This window comes from Arvicola amphibius, chromosome X, assembly GCF_903992535.2.
Source record: "Arvicola amphibius chromosome X, mArvAmp1.2, whole genome shotgun sequence".
Classification (NCBI taxonomy): domain Eukaryota; kingdom Metazoa; phylum Chordata; class Mammalia; order Rodentia; family Cricetidae; genus Arvicola; species Arvicola amphibius.
This window is the reverse complement of record NC_052065.1, coordinates 30,670,528-30,691,022: the sequence shown is the minus strand read 5'-3', so window position 1 is coordinate 30,691,022 and position 20,495 is coordinate 30,670,528. Positions and strand designations below refer to the sequence as shown.

Here is a 20,495-nt window from a genome sequence, read left to right as displayed (position 1 = left end):
CCCTGTAGGTTGTGAATGATTTTAGGTTTATCTCGAAAGTTTTAATTACAAAATAAAGGTTGATATAAATGAAACACAGCTCTGTGAGCTCACAGGCGTCCGTGGAATTTCTGTACTTTTCTGGGCACTTTAACTAAATTTAATAACAAAATGGTATACCATTTTGTGGCAAGAATTCTCATGGGAGAATATGAGCTCCTGGAAAAAGGAGTGAAAGCCAAAAGCGATGTGGGTGGAAACAGCAGCTCACTGTGTGGGCGGTCTGAATAAGGCTGCTAGTATGGGTGGGCAGGGAGACCAGGGACAGGAGGGGCCCTGCGAGCTAGGCCCCGCCTCCCCCTCTGGCCTCGGCTTCGCTCTCCCTCCCCCCCTTTCCCCCCCGCCCCCCACGCCTTGGCTCGGCCCTAAGTCCCGCCCCAAGCCCCCTACCCTACGTCGCCTATCTTAGCCCCTCCTCCCTCAGTGACGCTACCTCCGGTCTCCAGGTAACGCAGGGGTCAAACAAGCGGCGGTCGAGGCCGTGGCCAGTCCGCCTCTCTCTGGTGGGTTTTCAATCCTCATCGGACGCTGACAGGCATGGCTCTGCCGCTTCTGCCTGGCAACAGCTTTAACCGCAATGTGAGTAGGCAGGACGCCCGAGGTTCTGGCCAGATCCTGGGGTTCAGACAGGATCCAGGAGTGTTTATCTCCCTAGATCATAGGGACAGCTAGCTCCTTCCCTTTTTTTCCTGTGTGCTGAGTACACCCAATCCAAACTTCATGCTCCCCCCCCCCCTTCATTCTCTTAAAGTGCATCTGAATGTTTTCCTTAGATGACATCTAAGTACAGGTAGCAGGGCCATCCAAAGTAGCTGGTGATGGTGATGATAAAATAACCAGGGAGTGTTTAATGTGTGTCCCATGCTGTGCTAGAATCGCCATTGGTGTTCTCAAGAGCCATTTGAATTAGATACTCTTTTTGTTCCCATTTAGAGTAGAGAAAACTGAGGCCCAAAGCTGGTCTTCGTGGTGATACTAGTTTTCTTTCAGGCAGCTGGTCTTTACAGCCCGTGAGTCTAATTATTATCTTTAGTACTCTGGTGAAAAAACCCATAAAATTTGTTATTAAATAGAAGAATCCACCAGGAGGCATGGCAGATAGGGAAGCCTTCCGTTTGCCTATAAAGTTTAGTGTCACACTATAAAGACAGGCACCTAAACCTAGAGTACAGGATGAAAGTACAAACACAAAACAAAACAAACAACCCTCCAAACATTATAACCCCCCTAGAACATTAAAGAACTCGGCAATAAGTAGCAGTGTATGTAACAGGAGGAAAACTAGTCAGGCTTTTGTTTGCTAGGAGTTTCTGCCCTGTACTTGAGTTTGCCAGTGTCTTTATTAGAAAGTAGTGAAAACGAATGACAAGAAAGTGACATGGAGCCCATCGAGGTGTTTGTAAACCTCTGATCAAAGTTTACAAAGTATTCAGTGCATCCAAATTGACTACACATTTTGAGCAGTGTTTGTATCTGACTTGCTGGCCCTAGAGTAGCAGTGTTTGTAGATTTTCCATCTGAGATTGATTTTTAACCCCTCACATCAGTCAGTTCAACTTCGAACGCTGCTTTGTGCATTTCATTTCTTGGTTGATGGAGGTTAAGAGTCTGGCCTCTGAAGCATAGCATTAGTCTTTGGTAAGATTAAGTCAGCCAAATCAGAAAGGCTCCAAGAAGGAGGGCATGAAAAAGATTCCAGAAATAAAGAAGCATGCTATGCAAAAGTAATTTTAATAAAGAATGTAAGCAGAACCTCCAGCTTTTGGCTCTGCTATGCTTCTGATTACTGATGCCCACTGCCTGCAGAAGTATCTCAGTTCTCACATGCAGTGATTAAGGGTGGGAAGGAAAAAAAGAGTGTTTGGATGAGATATTTTAAAATCAGCAACACACTACAGAGTGTACTTTGCTTTTTAAAAAGCTTTTATTGGGAAGACTAAGACATGCAGAACAATGCATAGTGGCTGTTCCTGAGCTGCGTGTGTGTTCATGAGCTGCGTGTTCATGAGCTGCACATCAAGGAATGCAGTGCTAGCACTAGCACTACTCTGAAAGCGACCCCCTTGACTGGGGTTGCCATTTTCAGCAGGTAAAACTCAATGTTCTGGATATTGCCTAAGGCCTAGTTATACTAAAATATTACTTGTTTAGAAATCAAATTTAACTGAGCATTTTGTATTTTATGTGGAATTATATGACCATTTCTTCTCTCTTAATCTTCTCCCATTCTCTACATGTAATCACTATTTTGACTTTTGTCACTATAAACAATAAAATAAGATTTATTTTTGACTTTTTTTTTCTTTTTCTTTTTTTGGTTTTTCGAGACAGGGTTTCTCTGTAGCTTTTTTAAAGCCTGTCCTGGAACTAGCTCTTGTAGACCAGGCTGGCCTCGAACTCACAGAGATCCGCCTGCCTCTGCCTCCCGAGTGCTGAGACTAAAGGCGTGTGCCACCACCGCCCGGCTATTTTTGACTTTTTGACTTTCACCTGAACCTTTTGTATGTGGAAATGTTCTGTGATTTTTGTTTTGTGACTTCTTGGTTCAGCAATATGTGAGATTTGTCCATGTGGCTAATGTTCCATTGTATGAATATGCCATGTATTTAGATTCCTTTGTATATTTTATTCTTGATTGATAGCTCCGTTGGGGTATGTATGAATATGCCATGTATTTAGATTCCTTTATATATTTTACTCTTGATAGATAGCTCCTTTCGGGCTTTTACAAATACTCTTGCTATGATTCTCTTGTTCATTTCTTTCAGTATGATTACTGGATTGTATGGCACCGATATGGGAGCATTAGTGGACTCTGCAAAGTAATAATTTTCATTTCCACAAGCATTTTTATTTATGTTTTTAACTCCTAAATGTTTGTACTGTTTAGTTTTTTTAATTTTACATATTTTGGTCAGAGGATGTACTGCAATTCTTTGCAGTCTTAAAAATTTATTTTTTTTATTTACATGTAAACATGTGTGTTTACCACGTGTGTTCATGTGTCTGTAGAAGGCAGACAAGGACACTGGACACCCTGGAGATGGAGTTAAAGGAGAACTGTGAGTTGTTGTGACTTCAGGAACCAACTTAGGTCCTCTGGAAGAGCAGCAACCACTCTTAACCACTGAGCCACCTCTCCAGCCAACCCCATCCCCACTTTGGTTGTTTTAATCTGTACTTCCCTGACTTCCTAGTGAAGTTGAACATTCATTGTTACATGCCTTTAATTCCTGACTTAGAGGCAGAAGCAGGTGGATCTCTGTGAGTTTAAGGCTAGCCTGGTCTACGTAGTGAGTTCCAGGACAGTCTGGTCTACTTAGTGGCTCAAGAACAGCCAGGGCTGCGGAGAGACCTTATCTCAAAAAATGCAGTAAGATGGTTATTTCTTATGAGTGTTGGCACATTTGACTTTCATATAAATTCTCAACTGGTCATATGGTGTATATATATTTAACTTGATAAGAAATTGACTGCCTCCTCTGAGACAGGGTCTTATGTATCCCAGGTTGGACTCAGTTGGAATTTACTATTTAGTCAAAAAAGACCTTGAACTCATGATCTTCCTGCCTCCTTTTCTCTAGCACATTGAGAGGCCTGTGTTTGGTGGCCCATTTCCATTTTGCATTGGCAGCAGTAATGAATAAAAATTCAAGTTGTTCAGAGCATTTGATGTTGTCAGTGTTTTGGATTTTAGCCATTTTAATAGACATGTAGTATATCTCATTTTAATTTTAATTTCCCTAATGTCTGGGATGTTGATAGACTGTTAGCCGTTTGTAATCTCCTTTGAATCTATCCATTGGTCTTCTACTTGTTTAAATCTGATTGTTACCTTACTTTTGAGATATTAGTGTTGTTGTTAAATAAACATCTATTATTGCTATGTGGGCTTCTAGTATTTTCTCCCAATCTATAGCTTGAAATTTATTGCTCTTAAATCAAGCTTAGAAAATATGCATATATTTTAAAGAAAAATTACAAGATACATTCAAACTGATATTTCCAATGCAAATTAAGGATTTTAGGATTTTTCTTTATCTTCTTTGATTTTATATTTATAGTTTACTTACATTGTCAACAGTTAGTTACTTGCTAGTCTCAGCATAAATATATATTCTTAGAATTTCTGGCACAAATAATAATGACTTTATTGATTATTAACTATTTAGGTTTTTAAAGGGTTCTTTGTAGTATAGCTTTCTCTGTTTTAAGAATATCTTTCACTAGTATTGTATTTCCAAATTACCAACTGAGTAATTTATAGTAATTGTGTAAGGTAAGTAAATATGTACTAATACTACATATTTGGGGCATGTATTATTTGGCAATATTTTGGCTTGAATCCAATACATTGCCTCTACTAAACAAATGCTCCAAATTACTAGTTTTCAATTTTACTTATATAATTGCCATTAGTTGGGTTTTGTCACCATCTCCATATTCAATTAGCTTCATAATTTTCATTGTGCTTTGTATTCTTATTTTGTTGTTTCATTATAATGTAAAAATATTGCATGGTTTCAAAGTCAAATTTATAAAATGAGACAGGGCTCATGACCTCACAACTTTGCTCCCTCCTCTCTATAACTAGCCTTAAGAATGATTTTTCTCTCTTTCTACACCTCCTCCCCTTTTTTGTTTCTCTCTTTTTTTGTTCTGTCTCCCTTCAGTCTGTTTTTAAAACAACAATCTCTTAAAAGTATTTACTTTTTTCTCTCTACTAAATAAACAGTAACCTCTGCTTATTCTCTTCAATCTTTTTATTTCATTTTAATGACATAACTTGAAAGTGACTTAATGGGATATAGAGCTAGGCCTCATTGCTTTTCACAACTATAGAGCTAACACATTGTGTGCACTTAACAATAGTTTATTCAGCCCATCCACTTAGTATTTTCAGCTTTTTGCTATTACAAATGGTGCTATAATACATCACCAAAGTTAAGCTTTAAAAGAGGCCATCAGAAACCTGAAAAGGAAGTCAGCACATAGTATGGGGAAAATATTTGCAAACTGTATAGCTGATAAGGGACTTAGAGTGCGAATTTATAAAGAATCCTCAAAGCTCAGCAACAACTAAGACAATAATCCAATTAAAATGGAGAAATGGTTATAATAAACATTGAGAATATAGAAGTAGCAAATATGCATGTCAAAACTGTTCAATAGCTTTATTTAGTAGAGACATGCAAATAACACTATAAGGCATGCAAATAAACCTCAATAAGATACCATTTCAGACCATAGGGTAGCTGTAACAATAGAAAAGAACAAAAAAATGGTAATTAAGTATTGGCAAGGACAGAGAGTCACTGTGTGTCACAGCACTCCTAAGTATCCACCTAAGGAAAAACATGCAAATAACAGTATATGAGAGAATTGTTTATCCTTTTATAAATTTTATTATTATGATTATTTTGGTGCTTTGGATTGACCTGCATTCCTTGTACATGCTAAGAAAAACATAATGTCTCCAGTCCAGAACCCTTTGTAATGGCTAAAAATAGAAATAACCTAAATGACTCTGAACTGATTGGTTGACAGTGGTTGTTAGGAAATGAAAATGTGGTTTCTACACAAAAATCAAATAATTTTACATTTTTTTCACTTGTATTTTAGAGATAGGGTTTCAGTATAGCTGAGATTGTCCTCACACTTAATTTGTAGACCAAGCTGACCTCAAACTTGCAATCCTTTTGTTAGGATTACAGACATATGCTATCATGCTTGATGCTAGAATACTATTCAGCCATAAAATGAAATGTTACAGCATAGCTGAACCATTAAAGAACTGAAGGTGGAGACTGCTCGTTCATTTCCCAACTGCTGATTCCTGACTGCTCAGACCTGAATAATCACACAGAAACTATATTAATTGCAACACTGTTTAGCCAATATCTTAGGCATATTCCTAGCTAGCTCTTACATCTTAAATTAACCCATTTCTTTTAATCTATGTATCACCATGAGGCTGTGGCTTACTGGGTAAGGTTCTGTCCTGGTGTCTTTCTCCTTCGGCAGCTACATAGTGTCTCCTTGATTCTACCTACTCTCTCTATATATCTTTGCTCAGATTTCCTGCTTGACTTTACTCTGCTGAGCCATTGGCCAAAATAGCTTTATTCATCAACCAATAAAAGAAACACATATACAGAAGGACAACCCACATCATCTCCCCCTTTTTTGTCTATTTAAAAAGGAAGGCTTTAACTTTAACATAATAAAATTGCATAGACAAACAGTTATTAAGCAGTAATTATAGTTACAATATTTAGTCCATTTACATTTGGCAAGTTAAGGAAAACCTCTATCATCTATCCTTTGTGAGTCTAAAGTTTTATATCTAATTTATCCTTTATCATAACTATGGAAAACTATAACTATCTGTCTTCAACTCTTCAAAGACTCCCAGAAGGATATAATATTACTTAAGTAAACAGGGAGTGCATTGCAAGCAACTTCCAAAACTCTAGAATTGACAGAGACATCTTGCTGTCTGGACAGTCATCCAAAGTTCTTCTGTAATGTTGGGGCATCCATATTCAGCCTACAGGACCATAGTATCTTGCAGACTTTGCTATGAAGCAAGAGCTTTGAATGACTATTTCACTTATATTGGCAGTTTGTCAGTCACTTTTGGAAGTTTCTTTGGTGGAGAAGGAACCCTGAAGTACTGTCTCACCTTCTTTAGAGCAAGTCCATCAGTCATTTCTCTTTGGGTCCCGGATGTCCAGTTCATACAGCATGCTGTCAAGCAGTCCAGGCAAGAGCATTTATTGCCCAAATGAGTGGCTTTGTCACATGAAAGGCAAATTCTAAAACAAGTTTCTTCAATGCCTGTCAACCTCTCTGAAGTAATTGGTGCTGCCAGAAGCTGACATGTCTCACTGTCAAGAAAAGTCTAAGTTCTTAAAATATTTTAAATGCCATGCTCTGTAAGTCTTTGAAAGGTTAAGAATATGTGTCCATCTGAAATATATCTCTGTACATCTAGAAAACCTAACTAACATGACTACAGCTTGACTGTTATAGATGACTATCAATCTGCAATTTTAATTATACATTGTATTTTTAAATGAGCTGTCTAAACAATATCTTAAACAAGAAAAGAAATACATATAACAAAATTGACTTTAAATTTGAATCAATAGAACAAAATCAATATTAATGCAAAATATCCATCCCTGTATAATATCTCCCTTATTTTTTTTAAAACGAGATTCACTGTGACTGTGACCATCCCACATCAAAGAACAATATACAAAAGATGCTGTATTATATGATCCTGTTTGTGTAAGATGTGAGTGGGATGATGTATAGGAGGATAAAGTAGATGGGTGTTTACCTAAGGCTATGAAGAGTCAGATGGATTATGAGGACTGACTGCTATTGAAATTTCCTTTGGGGATGATGAAAGTGTTCTAAAATGAGATTCTCGTTTTATCAAAGCACGTTGAATTGCTCATTTTGAGTGAGTTAATTTGATGATACTTTATAATACAAAATAAAGCTATTACAATGGTTTGAATAAATGTCCTCCAAAGCCAAAGACACCTGTATTAAAAAGGCTTGCTATCCAGACTGTGTTGCTACACAGAGATGGTGATCTTAAAGGGATGAGGCTTAGTGGTTACTTGGAGGTGTATCCTCAAAGGGGGATTAGGACCTCTTTTTCTTCATCTGCTTGCTTCCTGGCTGCCACAAAATGAGCAATTTTTCTCCACATGCACCTGCCATGATCTTTGGCATCATCACAGGCCTGAACACAATGGGACCAACCACCCATAGACCGAAACCTCTAAAATTGTAAGCTCTTGTTCTTATAAGTTCATTATCATTATTTGATATTGTAACAGAAGGCTGATAAGCATAGTTATAAAATAGTTATTAGATGGAGTTGGTGGAAGAACATTGCCAGGAAGATGAATTAATAGGAGTATATAATGCCATGGTACATGATGAATTTTTTTTAATTTTTAAGTGATTTATTTTGTGTGTGTGTGTGTGTGTATGTTTGTGTGCTGTGTTTGTCTGTGTGTGCTTGTGACTGTGCATGCACATGGTGTGTGGAGGCTGGAGGTCAACACTGAATATCTTCCTCAAAACTTCTCCATCCTAGCCGGGCGGTGGTGGTGCACGCCTTTAATCCCAGCACTTGGGAGGCAGAGGCAGGTGGATCTCTGTGAGTTCGAGGCCAGCTTGGTCTAAAAGAGCTAGTTCCAGGACAGGCTCCAAAGCCACAAAGAAACCCTGTCTCAAAAAAAAAAAAAAAACAAACAAACAAAAAAAAAACTTCTCCATCCTATTTTTTTTTTTTTTTTTTAGATAAGTTCTCTCATTGAACCTGGAGTTCACTGCTTGGGCTAGAGTGACTGGCCAGCAAGGCCTAGGGATACTCTTGTCTCTGCCTTCCCAGCAAGTGGAATGAGATGATGCTCACACAGAAAGCACTTTACCCATCGAGCTGTCTCCCTAGCCTCTTACAGGATGGTTCTGACTTAAAGAATTGTGTCACTTTGTTCCCAGTAACTATTGACATTTTACCATTTGGGTCTAAGTCACCTCTCTTTTTCTTGTTTGTTTGTTTTGAGACAGGTTCTCTCTATGTGTTCCAGAGTTACCTTGCACTTACTACATAGCTCAAAATGACCTAGAACTCCTGATCCTCTTGTCTCAGCCTACCTAGCACTGGAATGAGTGCCACCATGCCAGGTCTTGGCTACCTCTTGAAGCATCTCCTCATACTTTGAAAATTACATAATATTCTGTTGATATTCCTGTATGTTAATTTGGACTCCAGAAATGAGAGTCCCTTTTCCTACATTTTTATTTACATATTAAGCATTTTGTACTGTACTTCATAACTCTGCCAGCTAGAATACATTGGCATAGGTACATCCTTTTCTGTGCTCTTGGTCATGGATTTACTGTGGCCAACTGTCTCCAATTCTTACTTCTGTGACTTTTGTGCAGTGATGAACTATAACATACAATTATAAAGCAATAAACCCCTTTCCTCTCCTAAGTGAATTCCCTACCTCCAGGTTGTTTTATGACAGCAACGGAAAGGAAACTAAAACAGTCCCCCACATAGTCATTTTGATTTAAATCCTTTCTGACCTTCTCATCGTTACTTTTGTTTTCTCCTTGGGAGCAAGATGTTGGAGCTGACATTTTGGATCTGGGCTTCTGGCCTAGGACTCTGCATAAATTGTGTTTGTTCACCTGTGACAAGGTAGTTCTCATCTGATAGATAAATTGTGATCAATTGCTCTTTGGGTCACCCCTCAGTGCTTTCCTTATACAGGGCAGGTCGTGAATAGCTGATTGTCCACTGTCCCTCTCTACCTTCAGTGACCATGGTTAAAAACTAAGACAGGAACAAACTAAGCTTGAAAAGATCATGTCAGGAGTGAGCATCTCAGTGTTGCCTTCCACTGATGCTAGTGAAACAAAAGAATTCCTATTTGGGTTTCAGTGACTAGAGAGCGGGAAGGAAGGTCATTTCCTGTGTTGCTTAAATAGGCTATATGGCTGCCTTAGTTGCTTTTCTGCTGCCATGGTTAACAACAGGATCACAAGCAACTTGAAGAGGAAAAGGTTTATTTTACCTTGCAACTCACAGTCCTCTATGAAGGGAAGTCAGGATAAGAACCTGACACCATGGCCACTCCCATAATCTCTGTGTCACTCTTACCCCAGCACATCCCATATGCAGGACAGATTGTAAGACGAAGGTTGTGAGGCTGGTTTGGAATCCCAGTTCCTCCACTGGAAGTATTGCCTGGTCAAAGGAGATTCCCAGTTCAGGCTGTGTACCCACTATTGCTAGGAGTCTTAGCTGGGGTCATTCTTGTAGATTCCTGGGAGTTTTCTTTGCACCAGGTTTCTACTTGACCCTAAAATGCCACCCCTTTTCCAGTCATCTCTTTCAGTACTCTCCCTCTTCATCTAGCCTCAACCTGATCCCTCATGTTCCCATCCCCACCCACCCCAAGTCTACCCAGGAGATCTCTTCTATTTCCCCTTCCCAGGGAGATCTAAGTGTCCTCCTTGAGCACTCCTTGATTCATAGCCTCTCTGGGTCTGTGGATGCCTGGTTATCCTTTATGTTATGTCTAATATCCACTTATGAGTGAGTATATACCATGTTTGTCTTTCTGGGTCTGAGTTACCTTACTCAGGATGATCTTTTCTAGTTCCACCCATTTGCCTTCAGATTTCCTGATGTCAGTCATTGTTTTTAAAAACTGAGTAGTACTCCATTATGTAAATGTACCACCATTTCTTTATCAATTCTTTAGTTGAGGGACATCTAGGTTGTTTCCGTGTTCTGGTTATTACAAATAAAGCTACTTGAATAAGTGTCCTTGTGGTATGATTAAGCATGCTTTAAGTATTTGCCCAAGAGTGGTATAGCTGGGTCTTGAGGTAAATCTATTACCAATTTTCTGAGGTGTAGGAATTTTTTATTTTAAAATAACGTTAATAATATATTGTTATTCTTTGATAATTTTATACAAAGTATCTTGATTTACATGAACCTCTAACTCCTCCCACTAATGTCTCTGAGATCTACCCTTCCTCCCCCACTTCATGTCCTTTTTGCCTTTAAAGAAGATTCTATCTTGAAGAAGATGCCCTGGCCTTCTGGTTCTTATACTCATTCTTCCTTGATGTTGCCTGAGCCTTAAGTGTAAATGTATTGACTTGGAACAGGCATCCATGACAAGTTGATCTGTGTATTTTTATCAGCTGTAACTTTCTGCACAAAGAAGCTTCTTTGATGAGGAGTGGAGCTACATTTATCTGTGGGAATAAGAATAAATATATAGAATACAGGTAGAAATGATACTATTTTAGTGAGGTGGACAGAGTAGGTTCTCCTTTAGGGGCTGTAGTCTCAGGTATGAAGTTCTCCTATTGAGTAGACTTTAAGTCCAGTTATGTGACTGTTGGTTAACCATGGGATAAAAGTGTCACTGTATTTCATAAAAAGATTTTTTGTGGTTTAAGAACTAGGATCCCAGGCCTTATGCAAATACTCTACCATCGAGTCTGAGACACCCCAGCTTGGGAGGAAGATTTTTTAGTTCAGGTAGCTGTGCTAGGATTTAATTTGCCTCAAGAGCTTCCTATAACCAACATGGTGGCTGCATCTTTTACAAATCTTTTATCTTCAAATGATCATCTGCCTTTGGTTTATCCTGGCAATCTGTCTTCAGATCTGTTACTTTATCTGGCCCGTGTATCTTAGCTTTCACTGTCAACTTGACACAGACTAGAGTCACCTGAAAAAAGAGTCTCAATTGAGGGACTTTCTAGATTAGCTTGGTATGTAAGCACACTTGAGGGGGATTATCTTGATTGCCTTAATTAATATGGGACTCCCATCCTACTGTGGGCAGAACCTAGGCTGGTAGTCCTGGGCTTTAATGGGAAAGCTAGCTAAACATGAGCCAGTAACTGAGCAAGTCAGCAAGCCATGTCTATGGCTCATGCCTCCAATTTTCTGCTTGAGTTCCTGTCCTCACTTTCCTCATTTGGACTGCGACCTAGAAATGTAAGCCAAATAAACCCTTTCCTCACCGAGGTTGTGTTTGGTCAGATTATTTTACTATATGAATGGAAAGAAAACTAGGACAGCCTGAAGCCTTTGGAAAATCTTTATTGGCTCTTTCCTGATTGTTTTACTGAGATCAAAGTTTTAGTTTGGGCAGCTAGTTAATGTATCATTTGATACATTATATCTCCTATATCTGTATAACTCCTATATCTGAAACAATAATGTATTATGTAAACATACCATAGTACAAGAGTTAAAAAATGTTGTCATCTAAGCTGGGTATGGTGGAACATACTTCTATCCTTGCTACTTGAGCAGTTGAGGCAAGAGGATCTCTTGGACCCAGGAATTTCAGGTTGGTCTAGAAAACATCCTTCCATGTATGTGTTAGCCAGCAGAAATATTTTCTTAGGAGAAAAGTTTATTTAAGTCTTTTGCTCATTTTTAAATTGAGTTCTTTCAGTTTTTGCTGATTTGTAAGGGTTCTTCATAAGGGTTGTGTTCTAGACGCTTAAGATGATTTCCAAATATTTTCTTCCATTCTGCTGGCTTTATCACTCTCTTGATAGTATAGTTTAATGCATCTACATTGTTGATTTTGATGATGTTCAATTTTTTTCCCTTGTTGCTTTTGATGTTATAGCTAAGAAGCTATTGCTGAATCTACAGCTATGGCTGACTTCTACTCTATGACTGATAGCTGAGATTTGCTGAAAACTGTGTCTCTGGAGTCTAAATAACTTAGTACCAAGTGGATGTTCACCTGATGTTTGTGGGAAAGATGACAATGTAGTAGGGCATTAGTTGACCCTTGAGGAAAGTAGGCTTTGTGTAGAACCTGACTAGGGGCATGACTCTGAATGGGCCTCAGAGTGCCTTCTACACTGAGATAATGATCAGACCAAAGGGTGAAGACATGGGTCACATTGTGAAGGTCTGTGGGTCAAGCCAATGAATAAAGCCTTCCAAACAATGTCAAGGGCTTTTTGGATTGTGAAAATCTGGATTAATAAAGGAGGTTTATGAGTGATTGGAAAATCCCTCCAGGGGATAGGAGATTGACTGTGACTTAATTTTTATGGTCTATTACTAAGTATAGAGTCTGGTTCATTGTGACTTAATTTTTATGGTCTATTACTAAGTATAGAGTCTGGTTCATTGACTAGTTCAACAGCCTGGTGAAAGGAACTATTAAGGTATTTCAGTGTATGACTTTCCATATTATGGACCGTCTTAGATATTCTATTGTAGTGTACCTTCCTTTCAAACTTGAACTTGGCTTTTTTTACTAGACTTTCCCATCTATTTGGTCCTCATACTGAAAACTGTTCAGTCCTGATGGGAATATCTTCCTGTCTCTTCTTTGCCTGATTCATCTCATCCTCTGACCCCAGAGCAACAGCCAGTTATTCATGGAACCTCAACCCTACTACTTCAGCCCAACAATACCCAGTTGTGGCTAGACAAGCTTATCAGCGTAGAATGCTACATGAATGTAAACTCAGGTGCTGATATCACGTTACTGTGCAAGCTGGAGTCTGTTGCTTTCTGCCTGATTTCCTCCAGAGAAAACGATAGTAATGAGACTGATCTAATAATGGTTTTGATACAGGAAGTGAGACAATAATAATAGTAAAACCTCAATAAATGGTCTAGCTCATATGCTCAAAAGTGCTACTTCACTGTTTTCTACCTTTCTGTTTGTTTCTTTGTCTAAATCTTACTTTATCAGTAAGACTGATGTTTTTCAAGAACGTGACTGAGTCCTAGGCTTACTTTAATTTCCTATGTCTGGAACAAAACCAGTACTATAGGAATTCTTAAATATCTTTTGGAGTGTTGCTTTCCTGTAATCCTAGTACCCAGGAGGCCAAGACAGAAGGATTGTGAATTTGATGCCATCTTGGGTAAAATTTTGTCTCAGAACTAATCCAAAACACAACCAAACATCTCTCCACAAAAAGCAAACAAAGAACAGCAACAACAAAAAATAGTGTGCTGTCAATGGTGTGCATGATGCCTTGAAAAAAAAATGCTTCAAAAGAGGAACATTGCTATGAAAGTCTACTCTTCTACACCTTCTTTATATAAGCACAGGCTCTTTGGTGATTTGGGACTGACTTGACATAACCTGGTTGTATGGGTGTGAATGTGTTGTGATGGAGGAAGTATGATAGAGGTGTTGGCAGTTGATTTTCTAAAGAACAGAGCCAGGCTGCATACATGTAGGGAACAATCTGAATCATTATTGTTCATAAGTTTCCTCCCCAGCCTTAAAGCAGAGATGTTACCTTCTCTGGGCAGCTATCATGGTCCTTTGTTCCCTTTGTAGGAGGACTGCCCAGACCCTTCTAAATTATTCCAAGCTATCTGCACTATAATAGGAATAAGGTTCTTTTGATCCCTATCTACTGCCCTGACAAAGGCTAGGAACTCACATGGAGCTTTAATTAATTGTAGTTGAAATGTCTGTTGTTTATATAAAGTCGTGTTACATGTGGACATTTATAGCACAAATGATTGTTTTGCATATTATTGTGGATATTATATAATTTTGATTTTTTGCATATCATTTCTGTGCCTATATTATCCATAGTTAATGCTATAATTTTTAGGTTTTTTTCAAGTGTCCATATATGTGTAAGTATCACTTTTTATGTACTCTTGTTGCAGAATTCTGCCCTCTGGTAATGACATGGCCATTTTTGTCTTGAAATCAGAGAGGCACTGATTATCAGCCGAGACCCTCAGAAGACTAGGTCTATTAACAGTTCTTCTTAAAGAGGTGCAGGATGGGATGAGAGACCTGCACGTGAGATTCCAACCACTCCAGCCTTCCTGATTCCCACAGCTGCATAGAATCCTGTCTCCGCAGCACAGCTTGTGGCCTGAGGGAATGCTAGAGGATTGGCTGCTTAGGAAATGAAGGCTGACTGTGGGAAAGCCTCCGCTCCAGGGATGCAGCTTCCATGAGTCGTCGCTCCTATCAGGGTGGGCCTTTTTTGGAGATGCAGCTGCTCAGGAGTCACTCTTATATGTAACCCCACCAAACTGGTTGCTTCATTAAGATGGACTTAGACAAATTTCTTTGGCCCGTCAGTGCCCTATCCAGGAAAATAAATGTCTCTGTGTATCTCCCCAGGAAAAGTCTCACAAGAGCCCTTCACTACCTGCCAACTGGGTGTGTGTGACATATTTTAGCACTTGACCATATCAACATCAGATTATTGTAGACTTTTAGTATCAAACAACACAATTGAGGTATCTTTTGTACAACTGCCAGGCACTGGCATTGTTGCCAATTATCATTCTTATAACATTGAAGGGCATATGCTATTTTTATTGACAAGAGACTCTCGGGAGTCTTGCCGGGCCATGGAACATACATACTCTTCACCTTGTTGGGTTGCTATCTCTGTATTTCTATTGGTGGTCTTCAACTCTGTCAGTCACGACACTTGTGGACTGAATCTGGCCCTCATCCTTCTCACCCCCTGGCATCTTTTGTGGATTCTCTGTCTGCATCACCAGAAACAGTGGGAAGCAAGGTCTCACAATTAGAATTGTGAGGAATTTCCCTTTTTTACTGTTGATGAGGACAAGATTTTTTCTGTTTTGGTGAAGGCAATGCTTAGGCTTCTATGGAAAACAGTGTCTTTCTTTTCTGAAGTAAAGAAGTTTTTCTGCTTTGCATTATTTACAAATAAGTAAAACAGGCCAATTAGCAAACCACTGTTCTAAATGTTCACTTGCAGTAATCTTTATTTGAAAATATTGTAAATATCTTTGAATATTAGCTTTTTCGTACTGCTTTTCAAAGTTTTAAAGTAGTTAAAATAAACCTAATTTAAAATGTGACACAACTTTATGGCTAGAAATTTCTCAGTTACTTGACACTTCATATGCATTTTGTGATGGAAAATAAACAGGGGAAAATGTATTTATATTGGAAAACCCTTTACTGTAAGAAAAATCAGAAATCATAACTTTGGCCACTTTTTTTATTATTGTCTTTTGTATTCACAGTTGGGAAAGGAGAAGTTTCATAAATCCCAACACTGGGGCTTTTGTAACAATGTCAGGATGCTCGTGAGTGATGACAAGCCAGGAATAGGTGGAGAGCTGCTCCCTGGACAGAAGATAAAGCCTAAAAACACTGTGTTTCCGAAAGGAGATGGAGCTGATGCACCATCCTGGGCAGCTTTTGATAAGCAGGTAAGTCACATGACATTGGAGAGACTTTCAAGTTTCACATGTAGATGTGAGAAAATAAGTTACTTTAATATATATATATATATATATTAAGTTTTTTATTTTTGACTTTTTATATATACTGCCTTTGTGCATAATATTTCTCTCAATTTATTTTTTGTAAGTTGACAAATAGAAATGTGTGCAGTTGGCCCTCTGTGTCAGCAACCAACTTGCAATCCAAACTATTTGGCGTCGGGTACATCTGTGCTGAATATGTATAGATTTTTTGTTTGGTGTTATTCTCTCACCAATCTCCTTTGGCAACTGCTTACATAGCATTATATTGCACGAGGTATCATAGGTCATCCAGATAAGTTTGAATAACTAGAGGCTGTATGGAGGTTTTATGCCAACATTACACTATTTGTGTAATGGACTCCAACAGCCTTGTGAATCTCTGGAACAAATTCTTTGCAGATAACAAATAATGATTATATATTTAGGATGTAAAACATGGTTTTAAAATATATACACATTGTGGAATGGCTGAATCAAGCAAATAAACATGCATCGCTCCAGTATTTTCTGTGGTGAGCAGTTGCTTTTGTTTTTAATTTTGTTTCTAAAGACAGAGTGTTACTATATAGTTCCAACTGGCCTAGAACTAACCATGTAGGCTAGATTGGCCTTGAACACCAGGTAGGACAGGTGGGCCTGCCTTTACCTCCAAAATGCTGGATCAGAGATGTGAACCACCATGCCCATCTAAGAATACTTAAAATCTACTCTTGATGTGCCATGTTATACATCTATGGAACTTACTCCTTTCGGTCCAACTTTAATTTTGTATCCTTTAACCAAGGTTACTTCCTGCCTAGCCTTGCACACACACACACACACACACACACACACACACACACACACACACACACACACACACACCTATCCTAAACAAAGAAAAATTATCTTTGCTTTGTTGTTTCAGACTAGGTGTTTTGTTGCAAGTTATCAAATGCTTATCTTTTCCAACTAATACTTAATCAACCTTCACCCCATCTTTTTCTCTGGACAAAATAATCTATCTTTCTAAAGATACTAAGGGTCAGGTCACTGTGTCTCTTTTGCCTAGTGAATTGCCATTAATTACTTTTGTATATTCTAAATGTGGCATTAAATAGCAATTGAAAAAATATTTTCTTTTGCTGCACACTGATTGTGGTTCTCCACCCCTAAGTACCAAAGTGTGAGATGATGAGAATTGTTTAGTAAATGGAAGAAATTCTGTATTAGGCAAGAGTCTGAAGTTTCGTTTGAGATGGGGATCTCATGGAGTCTAAGATGGCCTCAAACTCATTTACATGGCCAAGACTGGCTTTGTACTCCTGATCTTCCTGCCTCTGTCCTCTGAGTGATGGGATTACATTTTACATCACACCTGGCTTATGAATTTTTAATGTATATGTTTGCAAAGAATAGACACAGAGATTTGACCAATAGTTGAAAAAGAGGTCAGTTTGGTGTCTTCTATTTCTCCCTCTCTCTCACTCTAATACTGGGAATTGAACCCAGGCTCTCAAACTTGTTAGGCAAGCAGTCTACCACTGACTAGACCCCCAACCTTTTACTATGTACAGCAGGGACAAAGATCAAAGGAAAGAAACCCAAGGCGAGCAGTTATTTTCTATAGGGTGACATATGGATGTGCCATGTTTGCAACAATCCTGAATTATAGTTTCATGTGTTGTTCTCTAAGAAGAATCTGTTATTTTTTTATCAGCCTTAGAAATTAAAAAGAAAACAGTTCAGGACCAGATAAAGAATTCAAATCACAATATACTCAATTTATCAAGTGATTTTAGTGGGTTGGTTGACAATGTCCTGAATTATAGTAGAAGTGATACATTCCCATGACATCTGTAATATGGTACATCAATTAAAGTACATATTATTCAAAGCCCAGTTCTGATACCTATAAAGAGATCTAACAGACCACAGGGAGGCTTCTTTTCCTGGGAAAGTGGCTCCATTTTCAACATGGGTCAATATTTCTTTACAAAGTTATTTTTCCATGTCTGGCTCTATGTTGGACTTAGAGCTTGAAAACAATTTCTGAACTTGGAGCAATTATGCATAGATTCCTGTAATTCTGCATCTTATAGAATATTTAATATGTAAGGACCAAAGAAAAGATTTTATTTTTACTTTTTTTTTGGTTTTTCGAGACAGGGTTTCCCTGTAGTTTCTAGAGCCTGTCCTGGAACTAGCTCTTGTAGACCAGGCTGGCCTCGAACTCAGAGATCCGCCTGCCTCTGCCTCCCGAGTGCTGGGATTAAAGGCGTGCGCCACCACCGCCCGGCTTTATTTTTACTTTTTAAGTCAAAAAGAGGTTGTTGATAATTTTAATTCACTATGGAAAAACTATACCATTCTCTTGCATGTAATTTTGAAAATTCAGTTTCATTTTTCACAATATTTAATATATGCCATTCGAGAAGACTTTACATCCCTGTAAAAACTTATAAAATTATGTAGACTATTTCATGAAGGTGAATTATATTAGCCTCAGACTGCTTGAGAAGATGAAGAGCTTGCTCATTTCAGATATGACTAAATGCAACATAATTCTTTTGCTTATTTTGTTGGTCAACATGAATTAAAAATTCATTGAGCTTTAAATGAGACCCTAAGACTATGAGATATTATGTGCCCTGACAAGATTGTGAGCGACACGGCAGATTCTAATTAATACCCAGAACAAATCATAACGTGTTTCCTCCATTAGTGGTTCAGCAAAACAAGTCAACACCTGTTAATTATTTGGTTTCTTCAAATGAGACACTTTCAACTTATAGCCAGCTTTCCCAATAACTCTAATCCCAGGGATGTATTAAGGTTATATTTTCAAGTAATACAAAATAAAAATGAAGGAGATTCTTTGGAGACCATATCCAAATGAGTATCCGTAGTAAATGTTATTGATGATCACCCAGTTCCACATTAGGGTGTGTGTTTCCATTTCCTTTAGTGACTGCCTTTCTAAGCAGCTCACACTTGTAATCCTCTCTGGAGATTTGCCTCTGGCTGATGGAAGATGAAAAACCCAGACATACCCCAGCCCTTCTCTAGAAGCTGACAAGATTAACCAAAGTCAAGGGGCTAGCTATGCTTTGTTCCCTCAAGGCAAGACAACTCTATGCAGTGATCTAGGCTCCCTTGTGCATCAGACCATGTTTAACCTGATCTGTGAATAATACATGCTTGTTTGGCTGATTTCCCTTTCCTTTGCTGCTTCTGTCATTTTCTTTCAAAATTCTCTCAAGATAAATCATGCATGTCTACCCTGTTTTGTGCTCCACTTTTGTCGGTCCCAGCCTAGGATAATATTACAGTTTATATCTGTGATTCTAAAAGTGATGATTAAAATACTCTGGTTAGATAACCATCACCTGACTAACAGAGAAAGTTATATTTGCAGTCACCCAAAATAGCCAGTATGTGCTATCCTGCATGGTCTTTGCAGTGAACACATCTTGCCAGTCGCCCTTCATTCATTTTGCACATATTTTTTTCCAGGTGGACTATCAGCTTTACTCAGGCTGGAAATGTGTCTATTTAAAACTGTTCACTTCCCGGGCTTCTTGTAGCTAGCATTGTCTATGCAATTCACTTCCAGTTAATGATATATATTATACTTCTGCTAATGATATGTGTTAAGCTTTATTGGGTGGGCTCCTTGGACAGTTATGTTTTCTAATGTAGAGAGTCAGGCTCAGCTGGAGTGATTTTCCTGTTTATCCTCTATTTCCTTCTCTGTAATTAGTACACAATTCTTCAGCTCTCGTAGGCATCCTTTGAATACAGCAGAGATAAGTGGGCCCTTCATCCCTTTGGGCATAATAGAGATACCACTTCAGGCCCAGACTGGCTTTCTCTAGACTTCTTACGTGGGAAAAATCAGCTTCTATTTCAGGAGTTCTCAATCTATACAGGCATTTGGAAATGTGGTAGAGGTGTTCTGGTTTGCCACAAAGCTTAAGGAATAAGGTTGGATTAGGGCAAGGTGAGAGAGCTACTTGTCTTGGGTTCTCCATTTAAGGGAAGCCCCAAATTTAGCAATCATGCTTGATAGTATTTGTTATAATGTATTTAAGTTATTGCAAAAATGTCATGATTAACAAAGTAACATTTTTAAATGATAGGATCAGTAACTGTACCATGTGATTCACACTAAGCCTGAGGTGAAAGGTTTAGCAGTATTGATTTTTTCCCCCAATCTTTAGAATTTTGATATTTTGTTCACCAGAATTTTCTTTGAGACAGGGTTTCTTTGTGTAATAGCCCTAGTTGTCCTGGAACTAGCTCTGTAGACCAGACTGGCCTTGAACTCACAAAGAGTGCTGGGATTAAGGGCATGTGCCACCACCAACCAGCTTCACTAGGATTTTTTATTTTAATTTTGATGTTTTAAACTGTCTCATTCATAGACTAGCACTTACTGGGAGGGGAGGTCTGCAACCAGTGACTATCTGGATGCCAAAGGAGCATTGCACATCTTTGCCATGTGAACCAGGCAACCCTATGCTGCATAGAATCACTCGAGCTAAAATGCCAGTCAAGCTTCTGTTGAGAAAGTCTTGTTTGCTTAAAACTGTTAGCACTGCGATGAGTGATATAAATAGCTAAAACAATTTTG

General features: G+C 38.6%; 1 protein-coding gene across 1 annotated transcript in view; it reads left to right on the top strand.

Annotated features, from left to right (window-relative positions):
- Positions 1–528: 528 nt before the first annotated feature.
- The window catches only part of Efhc2 (EF-hand domain containing 2), a 158,913-nt gene continuing 138,946 nt past the window's right edge, over positions 529–20,495 (top strand). Inside the window, exons 1-2 of the mRNA XM_038316581.1 lie at positions 529–618; positions 15,635–15,823. Coding sequence (XP_038172509.1) covers positions 577–618; positions 15,635–15,823 — 231 coding nt within the window. The 5' untranslated portion in view covers positions 529–576. The remainder of the gene's footprint in view (positions 619–15,634; positions 15,824–20,495) is intronic.